Here is a 21,370-nt window from a genome sequence, read left to right as displayed (position 1 = left end):
TAAACTCAATAAAGATATATCAATTAAGTTAAAGTGTCTTTTATTACAGCATCCTGTATGGGAACAAAAACATCACATTTAAAATGATAATATTTAATAATAAAAGAGAAATGATATATTAAAAATTGTTGCACAAGGCAATAGATCAGAAAACCACTGATGTAATAATGCATGATATTTAGAACCCATATATATTTTTATGGGGCTCTCCTCAATGTTATAGGACTCCCTGAACCCAGGACAAAGCAGAGCAGTCCAGAGCATCCAAATAATAAGAGAAGAGGTAAAATGCAATTTGCTGGGAGGAAAAACTACACACTTTCTATGCAATATGTATTCCCAATCGGCACTGAGCTTTTGATGGGATAGAGCTAAAGCACAGAAACTATTCTTACCCCAGAGGTAAACTTATAGCAGCCATATACTAAAGCATGAATAATGTGTATACCAGGGTGGGAAAAGGTTCACAAGCATCTTTAATTTTCACATATGAGAGCTTCTAGTTTGAATATTGCTGTTCCTTTAAATCTCTGTCTTCTCTTACTTGAACTGAAACAGCACTTGACTGAACAAAATGATCTGATGAAAGCGAGCGGATGGACATGCTACATTCATTACAAAATGACACGGGTTATCAAATCTCTCTGACAGTGGCGAGAACAAAAAACGCTGGAAGCCACTATGACCTGCAATTAGCAATCCAAGCCATTTATGTCTGCTTCAAAAGTACACATTATACAGGGTCAGGATATGACTGGAGGAAGTATAATTATGGAAGTCGCTATAAGGACACATCCTTTATATGGAAAAATAAAAAATGAAAGTTCTATGAAAGGTAATTTTTAATAACTACCAGTGTCGGCCTTTTGCAAACCAATAGGTCTCAGATGGAATACCCTGAAAGTCTCACTGACAATTACAGCATATTGAAAACAAAGAAGTTATTTTCTGGTACAAATAGAAAACATGCATAGAGGATTACCATCCTGGCAGTCAGAAAGGTTATATTATTAGGCTGCTAGTTGCTGATCATACCAGTGACAGACGTCTGCAGCATTAAAATGTCATGAACAGTGGTCCATCTGGATACCAAGAAAATTCCTGGTGGGCCCAGGTGTTAGTGGGCCCTTCTACTCCTAACCATTTTGCCTATTCATGGTCATTCCCTATTTCCGTGTTGGAACAAAGAGGAGCAATAGATGGAAGGACTGATTTTAATATGTAAAGAATAGAGACTGGGATAATCAAGAGAGGTTGAGGGAGGAAAGACCCTATGGTCTAAACGAGATGATTTTGATAATAGTGGGGTCAATAGATTTGGGAAGAGAGAAGGTTTTTGAAAGTTGAGTACAGTATGGAGACATCCTAAACGCTGCAAAGTGAATACTAAACATTGAAAAAATTACTTTTGCTGTGGGATAACAGGTATATTTGGGTGAGAGGATGCCTATATTATAACAGTGTGGAAAGGACCGTGGTTGTAGGATACCAGGTATAACAAGGTGGAATGGTGCCTCTGTCACTGGAGATATAAAAAAAATGAACCTTTTTTGTGGCAAATATAGTAGCATAAGATGGTGGCTATAACAGTGGCAGTAGTAGTATAGTATTATCCCCTGGCAAGGAACCATGACACTGAGATAATAGGAACAGTAAGCTAAGATGAATTATGTAGCAGGCACTGTGGTTGTGGTACACTAGATTTAGTATGGTGAGATTGTAGTTGTAGCACTGGGGATAATAGTGTCTTTAATAGCAGTGGAGATAATAGCCTCTGGGAAGGGACTGTGGTTGTGTATTCATTTTCACCCATTATGTGAGGACACTACAGTCTTAAATCATAGGTTTCCCAGTCCACCAGTAGCATGGAAGGAACAGCTTTGTCTCATTAAAAGCAAGTTGGTACCCTGTATATGTTGCAAGTTTTATGTGAGCCTTTGTAATCAGGTTTTCTAGTTGGCCCATAAGAGCCACAGTCAACTCCTGCCTTTATTTGTAGTAATTCTTACATTGTGCGCACCCATGTGCACACCCAACCAAACACACAAATGTAGATTGCATGATGGATAAGCTTATCAAATAGAGAACTGTTGATAACTCACAGTTCAGAGATCCTTGATTTTATCTTCAATCAAAAAGGATTCCTACAGCAACACTGTATTTTTACTGTGAATTTCTTGTTGGTAAATGTGTTTCATTCTCCTATTCACACCCAATCAGAGAGTGCATACAATTGTTATAAACTGTGCTAAAAAGTGCTCTTTACTGCAAGTACAGATTAAATTGCTGAGCACACAGAGAACTATGGAATAATACTTCATCTTTAATTTATAGTTGGATTGTTTCAGGGATTATAATGTCAGTATAATCTCACTTAAGGTCCCCATACACAGGCAGATAGTAGTTGCCGATATCGGTCCCTTGGACCGATTCAGCAGCTTATCTGTCTGTGTAGGGGCCTGGCCGACCGATATCTGGCTTGAAATTGGCCAGATACAGTGGCTTGCAAAAGTATTAGGCCCCCTTGAACTTTTCCACATTTTGTCACATTACAGCCACAAACATGAATCAATTTTATTGGAATTCCACGTGAAAGACCAATACAAAGTGGTGTACACGTGAGAAGTGGAACGAAAATCATACATGATTCCAAACATTTTTTACAAATAAATAACTGCAAAGTGGGGTGTGCGTAATTATTCAGCCCCGAGTCAATACTTTGTAGAACCACCTTTTGCTGCAATTACAGCTGCCAGTCTTTTAGGGTATGTCTCTACCAGCTTTGCACATCTAGAGACTGAAATCCTTGCCCATTCTTCTTTGCAAAACAGCTCCAGCTCAGTCAGATTAGATGGACAGCGTTTGTGAACAGCAGTTTTCAGATCTTGCCACAGATTCTCCATTGGATTTAGATCTGGACTTTGACTGGGCCATTCTAACACATGGATATGTTTTGTTTTAAACCATTCCATTGTTGCCCTGGCTTTATGTTTAGGGTCGTTGTCCTGCTGGAAGGTGAACCTCGCCCCAATCTCAAGTCTTTTGCAGACTCCAAGAGGTTTTCTTCCAAGATTGCCCTGTATTTGGCTCCATCCATTTTCCCAACTCTGACCAGCTTCCCTGTCCCTGCTGAAGAGAAGCACCCCCAGAGCATGATGCTGCCACCACCATATTTGACAGTGGGGATGGTGTGTTCAGAGTGATGTGCAGTGTTAGTTTTCCGCCACACATAGCGTTTTGCATTTTGGCCAAAAAGTTCCATTTTGGTCTCATCTGACCAGAGCACCTTCTTCCACATGTTTGCTGTGTCCCCCACATGACTTGTGGCAAACTGCAAACGGGACTTCTTATGGTTTTCTGTTAACAATGGCTTTCTTCTTGCCACTCTTCCATAAAGGCCAACTTTGTGCAGTGCACGACTAACCGCTTGGCGATGTGTATGGATCTTATAGTGTATGGGGACCTTTATGCTTAGCACTAGTTGTAAATCTTAGGGGGAATGTACAAGACACAACAAAGTTGGGTGTATGTTCTGGGTTAGTGGCACATTCATTATAGATAAATAATGTACTTCTCCACCCCTAGCATATGAGAGGAGCAAAATGGAGCAGAAGTAAGATTGGGTAAGTTGGGTAAGGTAAAGAAGGCAAACAACGTGTGATTGGGATTTCATAAGGAGAGAAAGGGGAGAATAAAAGATGGTGGAGGGGCAAGAAATGGGTAAGAAAGATAGAAGGCAGAATAGAAGGGGAGACCAAGGGTAAAGAGCACTGATATGAGGTAAAAGAGGTAAATAGAATATGTACAATCATGTGAAAAGTAGTTAAATGTAAAAGTCCATAAGAGAAAGAAGAAAAGTTGGGTAAAGAAGGCAAACAAAGCACAGGAGCAGAAGAAAGGAGAAAAAAGGAATAGAAGACTGGAAAACAGGAAAACTAAAAATGTAGACACAAAAGAGAATGACAGAAGTACAAATACAGGGAACCTACATTTGTACAAATACAGAGAAAAATCATTACAACCACTTTACGTTAATCTATATTGAACAGTTGCTTAGCCGAACATTTTATTCAATTGGCCAAATTTTAATGTGTGGGTTTAGTTCCCCTTTATCTGATCCCAAGTATAACCTTTGCTATCTCCTTTTCACACACAGGGCGAGTCTTTAATCTGTGTATTTATCTCACAAACAGCAGCAGGTCATTCCACAACTACATACAAAGGTGAAGTTCCAGCTGAGCAGTCGGAGCTATAGCACTGCTCCTGCTATTGGCTAAGCCCTGTTAGTAACGCCCACACATTCAGCGCTTCCTGATTTAAAACCATTAGCTGCTCGACTCCGTGCTTTTTCACTGATTGGCTGGAGAAGTGAGATGCGCATGCGCAGTGGGAAACGTGTGGGTGCTTGTCAGTGTCATGTGAACCTCATACTCAAGATACAAAGTCTAAACCTGTGTCTGTGTTGTGTGTGAGTCGGTACTCTCTAGCTGCATAGCAGTTTCTGTGGCAGTCTGGCTGGTAAGTGCCTGTGGCAATGGAACAAGTAACGGCACGTTATACTTTCTGCGTAAGGATTTTATAGGGACAAATAGAAACCCGCCTTTGGCTTACTGGGGGCAGTTGTGCAACTCTTTAATACTGACAGTGTTATCCAATTACATATATCATTAAAGTAATTATTCTCTTCACCTGTTTAGAAGCCGTGCAGGTGTTAGTATAAACGTTTCATACAAGCAATATATCTATATTTGACACATGAGTAATGTAATTTAGTCGCACCTTTATAAGTGAGCACATATTAAATCCACATGCTGTGTGTCTGTAGCAGTGTAATTAGATGCATATGTCTGCACTGTTTGTTACCTCTGCAAATATGCTTCTCTATTACCGGCTGATCAGACAATGATCTTTAGTTCAGGTGGTGATTTGCTTGTTTGGAGAGGGCGCCAGGTAATACCCACCTTGGGTGGACCATATCATGCTAATGGGATTATTTTGCCCTAGGGCCAAACAGTAGCATTTTAATGAAGGGGGTACAAAAAGTCGGAGCGAGGACTGCCTCAATGAGCCAATGCATTCCTCGATCCGACAGAAAAGTCAAGCCTGCCTGATCTGACATCTGGTCCATTTTTGGCCAGGTATTGGTTGGGGTGGCCTGTCGTAGGGCCTATTGACGAACAGATACGCTGCAAATCATCAGCTTAAATCTGCCCGTGTATGGTCACCTTTATACACTCACTCTTACAATACCAAAGTCTCTGCCCGGGCTGTTATCGTTCTGTGCTTGAAAATATCTTCATAAGTTGCTGTTCAAAGTTTTTATGTGATTGTAATGGAGCTTTAATTACCCGTAAACAGGGCTGTTTTAAGGTTCCAGTGGGTCCACAGCAAAGATTTTATTGGTGGGCTCCCTTCTGCCATCCCTAGAAATTTGTGATACTTACTACCCTCAAGAAGGTGAGGTCCAGGTGTGCCAACCTGGGCATGGATAAACCATCTCCACATAGGAAAATGAAATATAAAGCAAAAATGTCGGTCTTTTATAAAATGTATAAATGATTTTGTTGTAAAGGTCTTCAAGTGGAGTAAAATGGGGGTCTGCCATTTCAGGGGTATGCACAACAGTCTGATAGTGTTCCACAACAGTGCAGAGTAGTAGCCAAAGGGGTGTTTCGGCCTCTAATGCTGCCCTGAGATGGCCTAGGGGGGATGTAGCCCCCCTTACCCCTCCAACCTGGGGTCTTTTGCATCAAAGGGGGGTTACGTTGCTTGGGTGCTCTCTGCACTAGAAGAGGCGAAATTCCAATTTCAAAATCTGAATTTTGGCTCTTTAAGCTACAAGGGGAGGATTTTTGCTGCCCCTGTTAACTTCAGGGGTGCTACCACCTGAGGAAAGTTTCTCAACTTGCCAATAGCCAGACTAGATCTTTGCCACCCTTTGTCCTGTTAATTTATCAAGTAGACCTGGAACTTCATTCTACTTTAGTGCAGTAATTACAGGGCCAAGTGCAAGGACTCTAATAGCAGCACTTAATAAAGAGTGATTATTTTTTGGCATGATGTAGAGCAGTGATCCCCAACCAGTGGCTCAGGGGCAACATGTTGCTCCCCAACCCCTTGGATGTTGCTCTCAGTGCCCCCAAACCAGGGAGTTATTTTTGAATTCCTGACTTGGGGGCAAGTTTTGGTTGAATAAAAATAAGATTTCCTACCAAATAAAGCCCCCTGTAAGCTGATAGTGTGCATAGAGGCTGCCTAATAGCCAATCACAGCCCTTATTTGGCACCTCCATGAACTTTTATGGTGCTTGTGTTGCTCCCCAAGTCTTTTTACATTTGACTGTGGCTCAAGAGTAAGAAAGGTTGGGGATCCCTGATGTAGAGAGTGATATTCTGAGACAATTTGCAGTTGTTTTTATTTTTTTGTTATTTGCATTTTTTTGAGTTATTTAGATTTTTTTATTCAGCAGCTTTCCAGTTAGGAGTTTTAGCAGCTTTATGGCTGCTAGGGTCCAAACTACCCCAGCAACCAGGCATTTATAAATATGTGGAGTTATATTCTACTTTAACTCTTTTAAGTGTGTAGTGTACATGAAGCCCTCAACAAACATCTTGTACAGGTCTTTTGATTTACACACTGTTTATACAGTTTTTCTCATGGGTGCATGTGGCTGTGGCTGTCCACCACAAAAGTAAGGTGCACAGTCATATGGGTCCAACATCTGCTAATCACAGCTATTATCTGACAACCCCTGTGGAATTTTTTTTATGGGCTCCTTAATTCTGTATATTTACATGACTAACAAAAGGGTGGGGACTTCTGGTATAGAAGATGGCTAAACAGGACTGTACAGACCTTTAAAGCGTATACTCCCCATCTCAGACCCAGATGGAGCAGGTTATATATACTGTGATTAAAGCAGACATATGTAAAAAGAAAAACAAGAATGCATCAGTGCATTATACTTTTTTCCCAAATATAGAAGGAATGTGCTAAAAAATGTTGATTTATTGAACATTTCTCCTAAAAGCCCAATAGTCTCACCCCCTGTTCCACTTCCCACTGCCTTCTTTCCCACCCTTCATTTGAAGCTCAGGCAGGGACCAGAGGAAATCTATGGGGAACTCCAGTATAGGTCCATTTTTAAGATAATGATAATTTTGGTCCAAAGTGAATCTAGCATCTTATAGTATTCATTATTGCCTACAAGAGTTGGAGGAGTTTTCATATGGTATATTTCTCTTTTTCAGGTTGTCCCTACAGGAAAGATCTGAAAGATGAATATTTTCTTAGAGACACTCAAAGTTTTGTTTCTTACAATTTACCTTAATCTTGAGTCCTTTGTCTTGTGGTTCATTCCATCTCGGAAGAAAAATGTTGCTGGTGAAATAGTGCTTATTACTGGGGCAGGAAGTGGAATAGGGAGACTGATGGCACTGGAATTTGCCCGCCTTGGAGCAACCTTAGTCCTTTGGGACATAAATGAAGAGGGAAACAAAGAGACTTGTAGACTGGCAAAGAAAAACGGTGCAGTTAGAGTACATGCCTATCTGTGTGACTGTAGCAAAAGGCAAGAAGTCTACAAAGTGGCAGATCAGGTAAGGCCCTCTAAAAATGTGTTCATTTTATAGCAAGGTACCAATGTAAATTAATCAGGATTGCTTAGGGCATTTTGTGGGATTAAGTCTCAACTGTTTTCAGGAAAAGGTCCCAAAGACAAAATGCTGATGGCTGCTTTTTGTACAAATGACAAATACTGTGGCTAGGTGGCTATAACTAACTCAAATAGTTATCCAGGGCATCTCTCTGAGACCAATATATGGCACCAATGCAAGTTTTTGTTTGGCACAGTAAATATACACTAACCTTGCAATTGCAATCTCTGCATTAGCGGTTCGGCCCCTCCTCACCCCTAAGAGAGTGCAATAAAAGTGGGGGTGGCATAGGGAAGGCCACTCAGGGCAGCATGGAGGACAGTATTATCCCTGATGGTTGATTATTAATTACAACATGCAGAAAACCCATCAAATACAAAATCTGTTTATGTTTTGTATATTATCACCAATATGCAAATATTACACTCAAAATAATGAATAAGAAAATTTCAATTCCAGTTCTTGTATACCGTTGAGCTGTAAAAAAACAAAACATTTTTGAGTCAGTTTTTTCAGATTCTCGAAAACCAAATGATGCCACTCTAAGCCAGTTCTGTTGTATGGACAAAACTGTGATCGGTCAGATTGGTGTGTGGTAAAAAAAAAAGTGGTAATTACTACTTTGTTCTTTCCTCTTGGTTGATGAATGAGTCCATTAGACAATCAGATTTTCTATTGTGACCATTCCCAATGGATTGGACTTTGAAAAAAAAAAAAAACTTTAGAGGTCAACTACACAAAGTAATAGCATGTGTGTCAGTACTGTTAGATGGATTTTCTGTAACAGGCCAATTTAGCACATAGGCCAGGCCTTAAACAGTATATTTATCCATAAGATCATTTAATCCCTTATATCCTGTAAAACATGAAGTATATGAAGTCACATTATCAACATAGGATAAATAGGAATAACCTACAAGCCCTTGACACTATCTTGTCCCTCACTTGTGTTGTCTCAAAGCCAAAGGCTGCATCACACCATACAGATACTGCAATTCAATCCAAAAGTATTTGCAAATTGATATTATTACAGTATGACTACTGGTTTGTCTGCCAACCCTCCTCTCTCCTCTTTTTAGGTTAAGAAGGAAGTTGGGGATGTATCCATTCTAATTAATAATGCTGGAATTGTAACTGGCAAGAAATTTATTGACTCGCCTGATGCTCTTGTGGAGAAAACAATGCAGGTTAACTGCATGGCACATTTCTGGGTAAGGATCATTTATTAAATGCCTTGGACCTGTGGTGTTCTGCATAAGGGTTTTTAACCTTTAAAATTTAGAATTGTTTGATAAAAATGGACTGTATGGAATATGGCCTTCCCATAAGCTGGAGGTTTCTGGATATCAGGATTCTGGATAAGAGATCCATTATCTGTATGGAGCAGAAGAATAATATGTCTCCTTGCAGCATTTTATGAAATAGGATTTACAACACCATTTTATTACAGTTGAATTGGTTATGAGAAGGAAACCTGAATCCTGTATCTACCACATTGCTGTGGGTGGTTAATGGGGAATGTAAAACCTCATTCAAAATTAGAATTGCACAAACTGCTTGTTTTTGTTCCCGTTTTCAAACTTTATCAGTAGTTCAGAGAAAAAGGAACTTAACAAGCTATTTTATTTCTAGCAGTGCAGAGGCAGCTGCAGGGCGGGTGCAACAGGGAAAATTTGTTCAGAAGGCATCTCATTAAAAAAAAAAAGACTTCCTACATAGGCTGTTGATCTGCTGGGAAGATAGGAAAGATAAAAGGGTACATTAAATCCCGAGCCCTGTATCGGGCAATTAAAGGGTTCTTTAGCTCCCAAGCCCTGCACCAAGGTTTATACTTAATCTTTATAAAAAAAAATACATGCCATTATATCCAATGGTTTGAAAGAAATCTTCATATACCAAATAATTATAACAAGATATAAGCCTCAAACAGTAAAAAAACACTTTCAAAGTTAAAATACCAAAACCTGTCCAGGTATTCCTAACGTCACACCCCTTTAATCGCCCCTTTAATCAGACTTCTTTATAAAAAAAAAAAAAAAAATGTACCAGTATATTACTATAAGTATAAACCTTGGAAGATGTTACACCTTCATTTTGTAGATAAATGCCCTCTGTATATTGCTGAATTTGTATGTTGCCCTTTATTCTGTAGCAGAATGCACTGCTGAATTTGTATTTAAAATCAAGTGAGTCCATATAAGACGTGCAATTTTTATTGTAATAAACTGTTTAATAAAAGGGAAAAACTTTTCAAACCCTTTGGAAGTGTTTTATATTTAAGAGCTCTGTTACTAATAAAGTATTTTAACACAGATAAGTTTTGAATGAACTGGCACATTTATCAAAGGTGTCAGTTCCTTGGAATGTGTCTAAATTAATATGTGATATATAAAATAGATTAAATTTCCTTAAATTTTGGAATGCTTGTTGTGCTTGCGTGAAACTAAGTATTTGTTGTTTCTATCAGAACACTACAAAACTGTCATTCTTCATTCTACAGACCTATAAAGCTTTTCTTCCTGCGATGATGGCTTCCAATCACGGTCACTTGGTGAGCATTGCAAGCTCTGCTGGATTGATTGGGGTCAATGGACTAGCAGGTGAGAGGTTTCTAAACATATACAGTATATTCAGGAAGACTAAGACCCCGGTGGGGGGGTCAAAATGACGATGTGCAATAAAGCACCTATCAAATGAGGCACCAGTTGTCAAATGTTTATTGCAAATATATGTCATATAAATTTACCACTGAACTAAAATCATTTGCAGGGAACAGTGTTTTTATTCCTGTGCTTTACACATTTATCATGGGCTTTATTAACCAGCCAAGCAGTTTAGACTACAAAGTTTGACTTGAACTATATGGTTTGTTCTTCATTATACTTGGAGGTTACATTTCAGTATTTAGGGACATGATTATTTTGGGGTTTTAATATATTACCCAAACTCCCTGGTCTGAATTACAAATGCATTGCCAAAATATTCCCCATTGCCCTAGTGCCAGTACTAACATGCCTACATACCTATATTTACTACTGGCTAATACAATCTAAATGAGACATGTGCAGGAAAAAAGATGAGACCATTGAAACATACTCCTGCATATAGCAATGATTCATTAGAATTCGGATTCACTTCAGCTAAGCTGATATTGAAACCTGCAAAAATTACAGGAATTCAACTGAATCCTTAGTTCTTGGACCAAACAAGTCACGTTACTATGGAGAACTGGATATGTTAAAAACATACATTTTCTTTCAGGTGCTACTTTTCTTTGCATTTGGCATAATTCAGACAGATATTTTGCAGAGGATTCGGTATTATGGATTCAGCGCCTGCCTACCATTATTAGTCAAGCATTTTGACTACACAGTGTGTAGGTTAATAATCATAATTTTCTTTCCTATTGAGTAGTTTTTTCCTATTACTTCCACATATATTATCATATATTATGCACATTATCAGTGTGTTAGTGAGCTAGAAGTGCTATTAGTGTTGCTTTTATAAATCTGGTAAAAAGACAGATTTTTGTCAAGAGACATATCTAATTTACTATGTAATCACTGACATTGAATAAGTTAAATGGGTATGAGCAAGAGACACCTGGTAGGAAGCAATATGAAATATACTGTTTTTAGTTTTATTCTGTAATATACACTATTCTTAAGGGTGACTTTAAATAGCTTAATTCTTTAGATTATATGATAGAGATATGAATCCCAAATAAATATTTGTACAAGGAATGTTACGCATAAAGTTATTTAGAATTATTTGCTATGTAAACAATGTAATTTAGAGTTTAAAGTACATCATAAAAATCATGACAGTATCCCTTTAACTATTTATATGAACTGCTTATTATAGAATAACATCAAATTGGGGATCTATTTACTGAGTTGTATTAGCATCTGCTACATGAACTTTGCAGCAGTGGGAATGGCTGGGAATGAGTGGTTATTGTGCCCTTATGCTTACACAATTTAAGTAACTTTGCAAAAACTTAAATGTTATTTTCAAAGAAACTTATACAACGTTACATATAAACTCCACTGACTTACTAACACTAATTTATTTTTACTATTTTTATAAACTACTTCTGAATAGTTATTGGGCCTTATTGGGTCATGTCGCTTACGCAATTTACATAACTTATGCAAAAACTTCTATATGAAGCAATGACAGCGCACAGCAGGGGTAGATAGGTGGGAAGGGTTTAAACTTAGAGCAAACTCCACTGACCCCCAATAAAGACTTATTAGCACATTAATCAATTGAACTCTTTATATGAACTGCTTATTATAGATTAACAATTAATACCTGTAAATGAAACTATACTTTACAAAATAAATGGCAGGGAGAAGATTTGAAATCTCTGTGTCCAACTCAGTAAACCATTCCTTTCCTAGAGCTAACACTATTGTTTTCAGTGTGACCTTTAAACTGTGGCAAGATAATATCTTATCATAATGCATAAAGCAATGGTTAATGTTTATACATGTGGTGAACTGTTCATTAGTGAGTTATTTGAAATTATCGTGCAGAAATGTCTGTGTTAAAATTACAAAGTAATCCATGTTTATTTGGTTTGTCTTGTCTAGGGCAAGGGTTTCTCTCTCCAAATATTCTAAGCATTAAAGCCTGATTGAATGTTATTCTAGCACAGTGCATGTAAATGAAGATAAAGTGCAGGTAGATGCCAGTTATGCATGGTTACAGAGATTATCATGATGGCAAACAAGTGGTAGATTTCATTGGGATACAGTGGTTTGGAAAGGGCTCAGTTGTTTGGGAGTGGTGATTCCTTCTGATAGTTTACTGCCCAATGACCTTCCACATGTGCTGAATGGGATCATTGGTTTAAAGAATATTTAGCCCTGATTTGATTTCATAATGACCAAAAAAGTTAAAAGGGCTTAAAAGGCAATCAAAACAGATGCTGTAGGAAGGAGCACTTGAAATAGTACAATTTAAATTAGGATAGGGAAATACAGGCCTTCTAGGATTGTTGCATTGATCACCAAAATGCCATATGATTGGCTTTGTTGGCAAATCCTTATACTTCCCAAGTGATCATGACATGTAAAGCTATCAGTTAAAATACCAGTAACTACGTGTGTTTCGGAGTTCTTTACTATTTGTCTTACATTTCCTAATTTCACTTGGGCTAAACACTGAATATGAATAAATGCCCAATAAGATATAGTGACAGACTGTCACTTATAATTTTCAAATAGTATACCACAAATAATGACACTACTCTGTTACCTTTTGTTGATTGTTGATTTTTTACAATCCAGGGTTCAATTCATTCTCTTGCTTCCAATTTAAAAAGATACTGACACCAGAACCTTTTTTGCCTTTGTATAAGTAACCATTACATACAAAAGCAGCCATATTGGCAAAATTTTCCTTTTCCTGTGCCCCCTAACTCATCTAACCTGTCTTCCACAGAATCTCACTGCACCCCCCCCCCCCCCGGCATAGTTTAAAATTTCCTCCAATTCTCTTCCCCAAAGCAGCTGCACCATCATCATTGAAGTGAAGCCCATCCCTGGCAATGCGTTTTTAGCCAATTGAAAAATCAGCCCTCCTCCCTACACCAATCTCTCAGCCACGCATTCATCTCCCAAAGCTCCTGCTGCCTTCTTAGACATGGGTAAATTTGCACCTGGGCAGTAACCCATGACTTCCTATCAAATTGTTCTACCTGCAGCTGGCTAAAGTAGCTAATCACTGATTGGTTGCTGTGGGTAACTGCCTAACTACAAAATTGTCCAGGGATAATAAATAAGCCCTACAGTACTATATTTATACTTGTAACTCATTTCTAAACTTTGTGTAATACACTTTCTTTCACCTACTGATTATGTTTTTCAAAAAAAAGGTATTCCATTGTAAGGTTTGTGTTCTGTTTCCTTTATTGTGTGCAAAGAATGTTTAATTCTCTACAAATATACTTTTACATTTTAGGGAGAGCTGTCAAATTGCTTAATTGGGTGAGGCATTCTCCATATGTTTCATCATAACAGCACAATAATTACATGACCCACTGGGCGGACTGGGCCTGTGTCAAGGGAATTATAAACACACAATGAGTCATGCCACTATACTCAACTCAAAATCAATGGAAATTAATCTTACATATAAATAGACTAATTGCACTCTTTCCTTGTAACTGCCACAGATCAGTTCACTGTAAGAATGTTTTTCAATAGAGGAGAGCTTGCAGAGAAGAAAATAAAAGAATTGCACCTATCCATCTCTTACAGACTACTGTGCTAGTAAGTTTGCAGCGGTTGGCTTTGCTGAGTCTGTTGGACTTGAAATGTTGGCTCTGGGGAAGACTGGCATAAAGACTACTATTGTCTGCCCATATTTCATAAACACTGGAATGTTTGATGGATGCTCAACCAAGTAAGAAATACCTTTTTTTTTTTTTTTTTTTTAGAAATAACTAACATTATAGCTCAAGGACTATGTCTCAGAGACCTATATTACAGAAAACTGTAACCAAATTGTACACTACAGGGAATATACCATCTACACCTACATCTATAAGGTTAGGTTAAGGGGGGGCATAAGGAAGAACATTTCCTTTAAATTTACAAAGTAAACTGAAGGCTGTTGAGGGATGCTGGAAATATAATTCAGTAGAGGGGGATGCTCCGAGAGCAGGTATTGATAAAATCAAGGTGCAGAGGTCTGGGTGCAAGGGGTCCTGAAATAATAGGTTCAGTTATTGGTTCATTTGCACCTGGGAGGTAACTCGTAGCAACCAACTATTTTACTTTAATTGTTCTACATTCAGGTGGCTGTCAAAAGCTAATCATTGGTTTCTATGGGTTACTGCCCTGGTGCATATTTACCCAGTGTTGATAAATAACCCGAGTTGAGTTAATAGTATCATAACTGGAGATCAGTTTCATATCCTGTAATGCAGAAAGTGGAATACTTTAAGGTTTCTTATGGTATGAGGATGATCTTCACATCAGAGTTTTGGGCCATCAGGATAGATCAGAGTGCAAGATGTTTCTGTAGAATCCACAGGACAGAGCTTAAACTATACCCCCAGGCACTAAAAGCCCCCTTAACTATCACTGCCTTGCCCCATCCCCCCCCCCCCCCCCCCACCTCTCCCTTATTGCATAGTTCCTAAGTTTAAACACTGTCCCTATGACTAACTGCTAGCTAAAACAGCAGAGTAGCGCAGCAGCATACCTGGCCGACATCTTACCAACTGAAGACTCTTCGGGCCTCACCGCCAACACCAAACCTGCCTGCGCATGCATAGTTGAAGCTCATTTCCTGCTACCTTTGGCTGTGAGACCCGATGAGTCTTCAGTTGGTGGGAAGATGTCGGCCAGGAACTATGTGATAAGGGAAAGGTATGGGGGGCTCAATGCAGTGATAGTTAAAGGGGCTTTTAGCGCCCGGGGTGTTGTATTGCTTTATCTTCCCAGGGTCACATTATAACTGCTGTACAGAAATTTGCACCATTCTGCAGCATTACATGGACTTGCGATTTTTTGTGGTGTTTTCCCTTTAGAGGTATTTTTCACCCCTATCTGCCATGCCAAGTAAAGATGATAGCATGACAAATAATGAATGCTAAAAGAGTAGGAAACACTGAATGAATTAATAGTTAAGTGATGTGGACAGTCTTTGATATAGATGTATCTCCTTTACAGATGGCCAAGACTCTTACCCATCTTAGAAGCTGAATATGCCAGCAAAAAGATTGTGGATGCCATTCTGAAGGATCAAGTGTATCTGGTGATGCCACGTAGTCTCTACATCATGTTTGCATTAAAGAAGTAAGTCCCTTTTGCTATACCCCTGTGTCCCTGGCTTCTGTTTCTGGTTTCTCCATCTCTTTCACTTTTATTTTTATGTTCTTATTGGCCTTTGCTTACTTTTACTTTATTTACTTTTCCATTTTTGTTTTTTCTCTCCTATTTCAGACTTGTCTTTTCTGTCTATTGTTCTTATGTATCATTTCCTGTTCTCTTTGTCCCTTTCCCTTCGGCTGTCACTTTGTGATTTCTTCTTCTTGAGTCAGTCTGGTTAAGATGAAAACTGTGTCGCCATGTTCATTGGAAAGAGAAGAGTATCCATGGCTAAAGACTTCATGATTAGTGATGAGCTAATCTGTCCTGTTTCAATTTGCAGAAAAAATTGCAAAATACAGTATATCCTCAATTTTACATACCCTGATTTTTTTATGGTCCCGCTAGTGTATGATGCATAATGCTTTTCCCTGATTTTACATTGCTCCAGATTTGACACCATTTATTTCTGGTACCCTGAAAAACGTAAAATGGGGTTCTACTATATATCTGTATTTTCCCACATAATAGATCATTTTAAAGTTGTTCTTGTATGGTATGGAACGGGTGTTTTTATGGTGTATAGTTCACTCCATTGATAGTATAATTTAGATGAGAAGCCCCAGAGTCCAATGGCAATCTAAGGCTACAGAGCTGCAGGTGTGGGACAGGGTGATGTTTAAAGAAAGAATCATAACCAGCGATAATTTTTTTTTTTTTTTTTTTCAACCAACTAAAGTGAATTTATGTATTCCTTTTAGCATTATGTCGACTAAGCTGGGAGTTGTTCTTGGCAATTATTTTGGAGCTTTTCATTTTATGGACCATTTCAAAGGCCGGCAAAAAAAGGAATGAAGTTTGCTCCTACTGTTTATCCGGATCACCAAAGGCCAGTGAATGTTTGCGGAATTGCAGCAATAAAAAAAAATGTTCTTACACTAAGACCTGTCCGTCTGAAAAATCTTGGTGTTTTTTATGTTGCAGGAATCCATACAGTGGGGCTTGAAAATTTGTGAACCCTCTACAGTTTTCTATATTTTTATATGAATGTGACCTAAAACATCACCTGATTTTCAATAAGTCCTAAAAGTAGATGAAGAAAACCTAGTGAAACAAATGAAACAGAATTATTTATATAACTGTCTTGACTAGAACGTATCAGGGACCCAAGAAACCCAGTAGTGCCTGCAACACAAAGGGATACTGTTGTCATAATAAGGGGGGTTTCTATTGCCTAGAAAGTAATGTTTTATAGTGTGTAGTAAATGTTTTACCTCACTAAGGCATCTCTGTATGCTATACCGTATGTGGCTATTTTGGCTTTCCTTAGCAGCAGCAACTGTGTCTTGCTTTGTGGTAGGGATATTTGACATGCACCCAGGCTTACATCCATTGGCCCACAAAAATAGCAGAATTAGTTAGCCCTTACCTTCTGCTGGTGAGCCTGGTAGAGAAAAAAACTAAAATGAGTCAATAAAGCAACTGACAATTTTATATATTTATATAATTTTAAAGTTAACTTGTAATGTGACACAAAATAACATGATTACAGCTTGTGTAAAAAATGTGATGGTGTGCTAATAAAAGGCAATTAAAGGACAAAGAAAGGTAGAATCCAAGGGGTGGCAATATGTTCTTACAAAAATCTCTGGCCGGGGCAATTTTTTGCCAACACTGGGCTGACATGGTCTCTTAGTGCCCCAGCTAGCTCTGAAAATTTCTATAATGTTCATGCTTGAGTGTCAGAAGAATATGGTGGCATGGTCCTCAAAATAAAAGTACCCAGGCCAGTGCATTTTTGGAAGAAGAAGAGTTTTATCCCAGGATCTGAAGTACACAACTGGAATAACAGGGGAATGCCTAACAACTTGGCACCTTTCCTTGTCCTTTTATCATGTGGTAACAATATTATAGTCACAGTCAAAGCTTAAAAAGGACAATGAATTAATATCTATGAGACCATAATTCTTTGCTTTGGAAAGATAAAATTATGTTTTAAAGGAGAAGGAAAGGTAAAATCTAATAGCCAGGGCTATGCCCCAGCATAAGTGTTATTTCAGTGAGCACCATGGAGCGATCCTTTCCTTGCACTTCATCTTTCTTTGCTACCCTAGAGCCGACATATGCGCAGTGAAAAAGCTGACATTTTTGTTAAAGTTTTTTCCTTTACTGCCCATGAGCATGCAAAGAAGAAGGAAAGCAGGAAGAGGATTGCTCCGTGGTGCTTGCTTAAAAAAAAACCCCGGGCCAGGGCACTTTTCTGCTACCCTGGGCCAGTGCTCCTGTTATCCGTTAAAGGGGTGGTTCACATTTAAGTTTGACATTTAATTTTTAATATGTTATAGAATGCCCAATTCTAAGCAACTTGTCAGTTGGTCTTCATTTTTATAGTTTTTGAATTATTTGCCGCCTTTTTCTAACTCTTTGCAGATTTCAAACAAGGGTCACTGACCCCTTCAAAAAACTATTACAGGTAAGGGACCTGTTATCCAGAATGCTCAGGACCTGGGGTTTTTCAGATAGGGGATCTTTCCGTAATTTGGATCTCCATAACTTAAGTCTGTATCTATAATTACAGTTAAAAAGAAAATCATTTATAAAAATTACAATTATTTGCTTATAATGGAGTCTATGGGAGATGGCCTTTCTGTAATTCTGAACTTTCTGGATAACGGGTTTCCGGATAAGGGATCCCGTACCTGTACTTTCTAAAACTACAGTTTAATTGTTATTGCTACTTTTTAGTACTTATTTTTCTATTCAGGTCCTCCCCTATTCATATATGTCTTTCATTCAAACCACACCCTGGTTGCTAAGGTAATTTGGATCCTGGCAACCAAATAGCTGCTGAACAAAAACTGAAATAATTAAAAAATCTACAAATAATAAAACATGAAGACCAATTGGAAATTGTCTCAGAATTTTACTCTCTACATCATACTAAAAGTTATGTCAAAAGTGAACAACCTCTTTTAGTAAATACAATCACTGGGGTGTGCCTAACCTTTAGTACCCAGTGATTTCAACCTTTCCTTCTCTTATAAAGTGGAATAACTTGATCAGCCCTTAGGCTTGGGGACATGGCAGTATTTCTGCTCGGGTCAGAGGTTCTGCGATAATGCCCATGATCTAATACATTACCTGCTATAGCAGTTACATTTAGTCCTACAGTAGTGCATTATTAACCAGTCACAGCCACATTTATAAGGCATCTTACTGGGAGGATTTACTAGAAACAGACGATGGCCACTTAGTACATTAGTTCTCCAGTATATTTTAGCAAATTAAAGTTCTTTACAAATGAGTCATTGTCATGTTTTTTCATGGTTGTTTTTATTTTGTTTAAAACTCTCCATTAGCATGACTTGTGCTGTATTTTTCAGCATTGCTTAAAGTTCTGGGCGGTTAAACTCCAGCCTTGCTTAGATATGCTGTCCCTTTTACATTGTGTGTAACATGGAAAGCAAAGCACAGCTCTTTGGACTGCTAGCACAGCCATGACCCTTAGCTCTTCAACACATGCAAGGTACTTTTGAAAAATGTTTTAGACTTTAGAGCATTAAGTGTTAATGTCAGTTAAAGGGCTGCTTAGAGAATTACTATTAAAACTCCGGTCATAATAAACCCCTTGCTATAACTCCCAGTTTTATTGTAGAGAAGTGCTTGTAAACCTTTAATACACAAGAAGTGATCCTTTGGGGGGAAAAAAAGTAACATAAGTATATGCAGAAAATATAGGTATTAAATAGTCCCAACAAATCCCATGGAATAATTGTGTAGTGCTCATGAGCGCCCTCTGCCCTGCACAGCTGGAATTAGCATTACAGTTCAGACTAGCAGAGCTGCTTTACTTCTATGGGTGCTTAATTGTACCAGCTTTCATTAGTCTGCTTCAATAAAACAAGAGAAAGGAGTTAATCTTATATGGGTACGACTGTGGTGCAATTTAGCCCCATTTTGTTAGTGTATAGGAGGTATAGACATTCTGTAACGTGAGAACAGAAAAAAAGACCTAGCAGGCAGATAATGGATTTAGGAATGGAAGACTTAGTGCTGTATACTCACAGGAAATATAGGAGGGCTGAATGTTCCAGCAACAAATAATAATGTATGTTTTTTTTTTTCCATTTGAGGAGACCTAAATAAAGCCATGTTTTTCTGTATGGTTCAAGGTTACAATGTGGAATGCTTGGGGCCTGGCATTTTCCAGATAAGGGATATTTCTATAATTGGAATCTCCATGCCTTACACCTACTAAAACATAATTCAAACATTAAATAAACCCGATAGGATTGTTTTGCCTCCAATAAATATTAATTATATTTTAGTTGGGATCAAGTAGAAAGTACTGTTCCTATTATTACAGATAAAAAGGAATTATTTGCTTATAATGGAGTCTGGATAACGGATCCTATACCTATACTTAGGAACAGTAAAAAGCCTTTTAGCTGGGCACTGAATGCACTGGGCAATTGTCACAAATCAAGTGGGTAGTATTGGTATATATTTATAGTACATATAGTATAGTGTTTATCAGAGGGTCAAACAGACCTCGCCACAGATTGACAAGGAAATTTTGGCTACAAGAAAACAGCAGGCAAGTTCCTGTCTGGTGAACTCTGGTTTCACTTTTGGATAAGTATTCCCCTTTTTGGCACATATATATTTTTTATCAATAATGCTGCCCTCCAAATGATAAAAGGTAAAAGTGGTATATAATATAGTGTTCACACTTTTGAACTTTTCCCCATTTTGTTGTATTAAACCTGGATTTTATTGGGATTACAGGTATGGGATCTGCTATCCAGAAACTCATTATCTAGAAAGCTCTAAATTACAGAATGCCATCTGCCATAGAGTTCATTTTAATTAAATCAGTTTTGAAAAAATGGTATCCTTTTTCTCTGTACAAGTATGGGATCAGTTATCTGGAAACCCATTATCCAGAAAGCTCCGAATTACAATAACAGTCTAACTCCCATAGACTCGATTTTAATTTAATAATTCAAATTTATTTGAAAACATTTCCCTTTTCTCTGTAATAATAAAACAGTCCTTTGTACTTGATCCCAACTAAGATATAATTAATCCTTATTGGAGGCAAAACAATTCTCTTGGGTTTAATTAATGTTTAAATTATTTTTTAAGTAGATTTAAAGCATGGAGATCAAAATTATGGAAGACCGCTTATCAGGAAAACCCCAAGTCCTGAGCATTCTGGGTAACAGGTGCCATACCTGTATTCCCTTTTGATTTGCACAGCTTGAAAGAATACAAAATACAGCAATATATTAGATTATACTTAACTTTATTGATGAGTACAGGGTTGAGCTCATAATAATACCCGGGAATGGCAATTTCTGGGCAGACTGGCACAAGAGGAAATGATGTTGGATCAATACAGCAAATCCACAAACAGGTAGTGATGTCAAGGAAGGCATCCAAGAAAACATAAAATAAACTTTGAGAGGGCGATTTTTTACCCTCTTTTGAGGAACTGGCACATAAAGACAGAGGGAAATAACCAGCTGCTTGTTTTTGTACAACATACAGCCATTCAAGGCTTTGTTTTAGCCTCCCTAGCTTTTCATAGCCAGAACAAAAAAGAAGGGAAAAAAACTTCATCCATTGCTATTTTGTTTAGCTATTAGTCTAATGCTGTAATCTCACAAGTCTAATTTTCATTAAAGGGATTCTGTCATGGGAAAACATGGTTTTTTTTGTTTGTTTTTTTTACAAAACCCATCAGTTACTGGAGATTCTCCAGCAGAATCCTGCAATGAAATCTGTTTTTTCTAAAACACAAACAGATTTTTTTCTATTTAATTTTGAAATTTCATATAGGGCTAGCCATATTCTTTATTTTCCAGAGTGCCACAGCCATGTGAC

The 21,370-nt window shown here is 38.0% G+C and overlaps 1 protein-coding gene across 2 annotated transcripts; it reads left to right on the top strand.

Moving 5' to 3' along the window:
- Nucleotides 1–4,351: 4,351 nt before the first annotated feature.
- On the top strand, nucleotides 4,352–17,381 carry sdr16c5 (short chain dehydrogenase/reductase family 16C member 5). 2 transcript variants are annotated; one of them, XM_012964524.3, is made up of 8 exons: nucleotides 4,352–4,518; nucleotides 7,251–7,598; nucleotides 8,735–8,866; nucleotides 10,156–10,255; nucleotides 13,925–14,069; nucleotides 15,344–15,469; nucleotides 16,243–16,370; nucleotides 16,466–17,381. In XM_012964524.3, exons 2-7 carry the CDS (start codon nucleotides 7,278–7,280, stop codon nucleotides 16,334–16,336), a joined length of 918 nt encoding a protein of 305 aa, XP_012819978.2. In that variant the 5' UTR covers nucleotides 4,352–4,518; nucleotides 7,251–7,277; the 3' UTR covers nucleotides 16,337–16,370; nucleotides 16,466–17,381.
- Nucleotides 17,382–21,370: the final 3,989 nt, after the last annotated feature.

Source organism: Xenopus tropicalis, chromosome 6 (genome assembly GCF_000004195.4).
Source record: "Xenopus tropicalis strain Nigerian chromosome 6, UCB_Xtro_10.0, whole genome shotgun sequence".
NCBI lineage: Eukaryota > Metazoa > Chordata > Amphibia > Anura > Pipidae > Xenopus > Xenopus tropicalis.
This window is presented reverse-complemented; position numbering and strand designations above follow the sequence as displayed.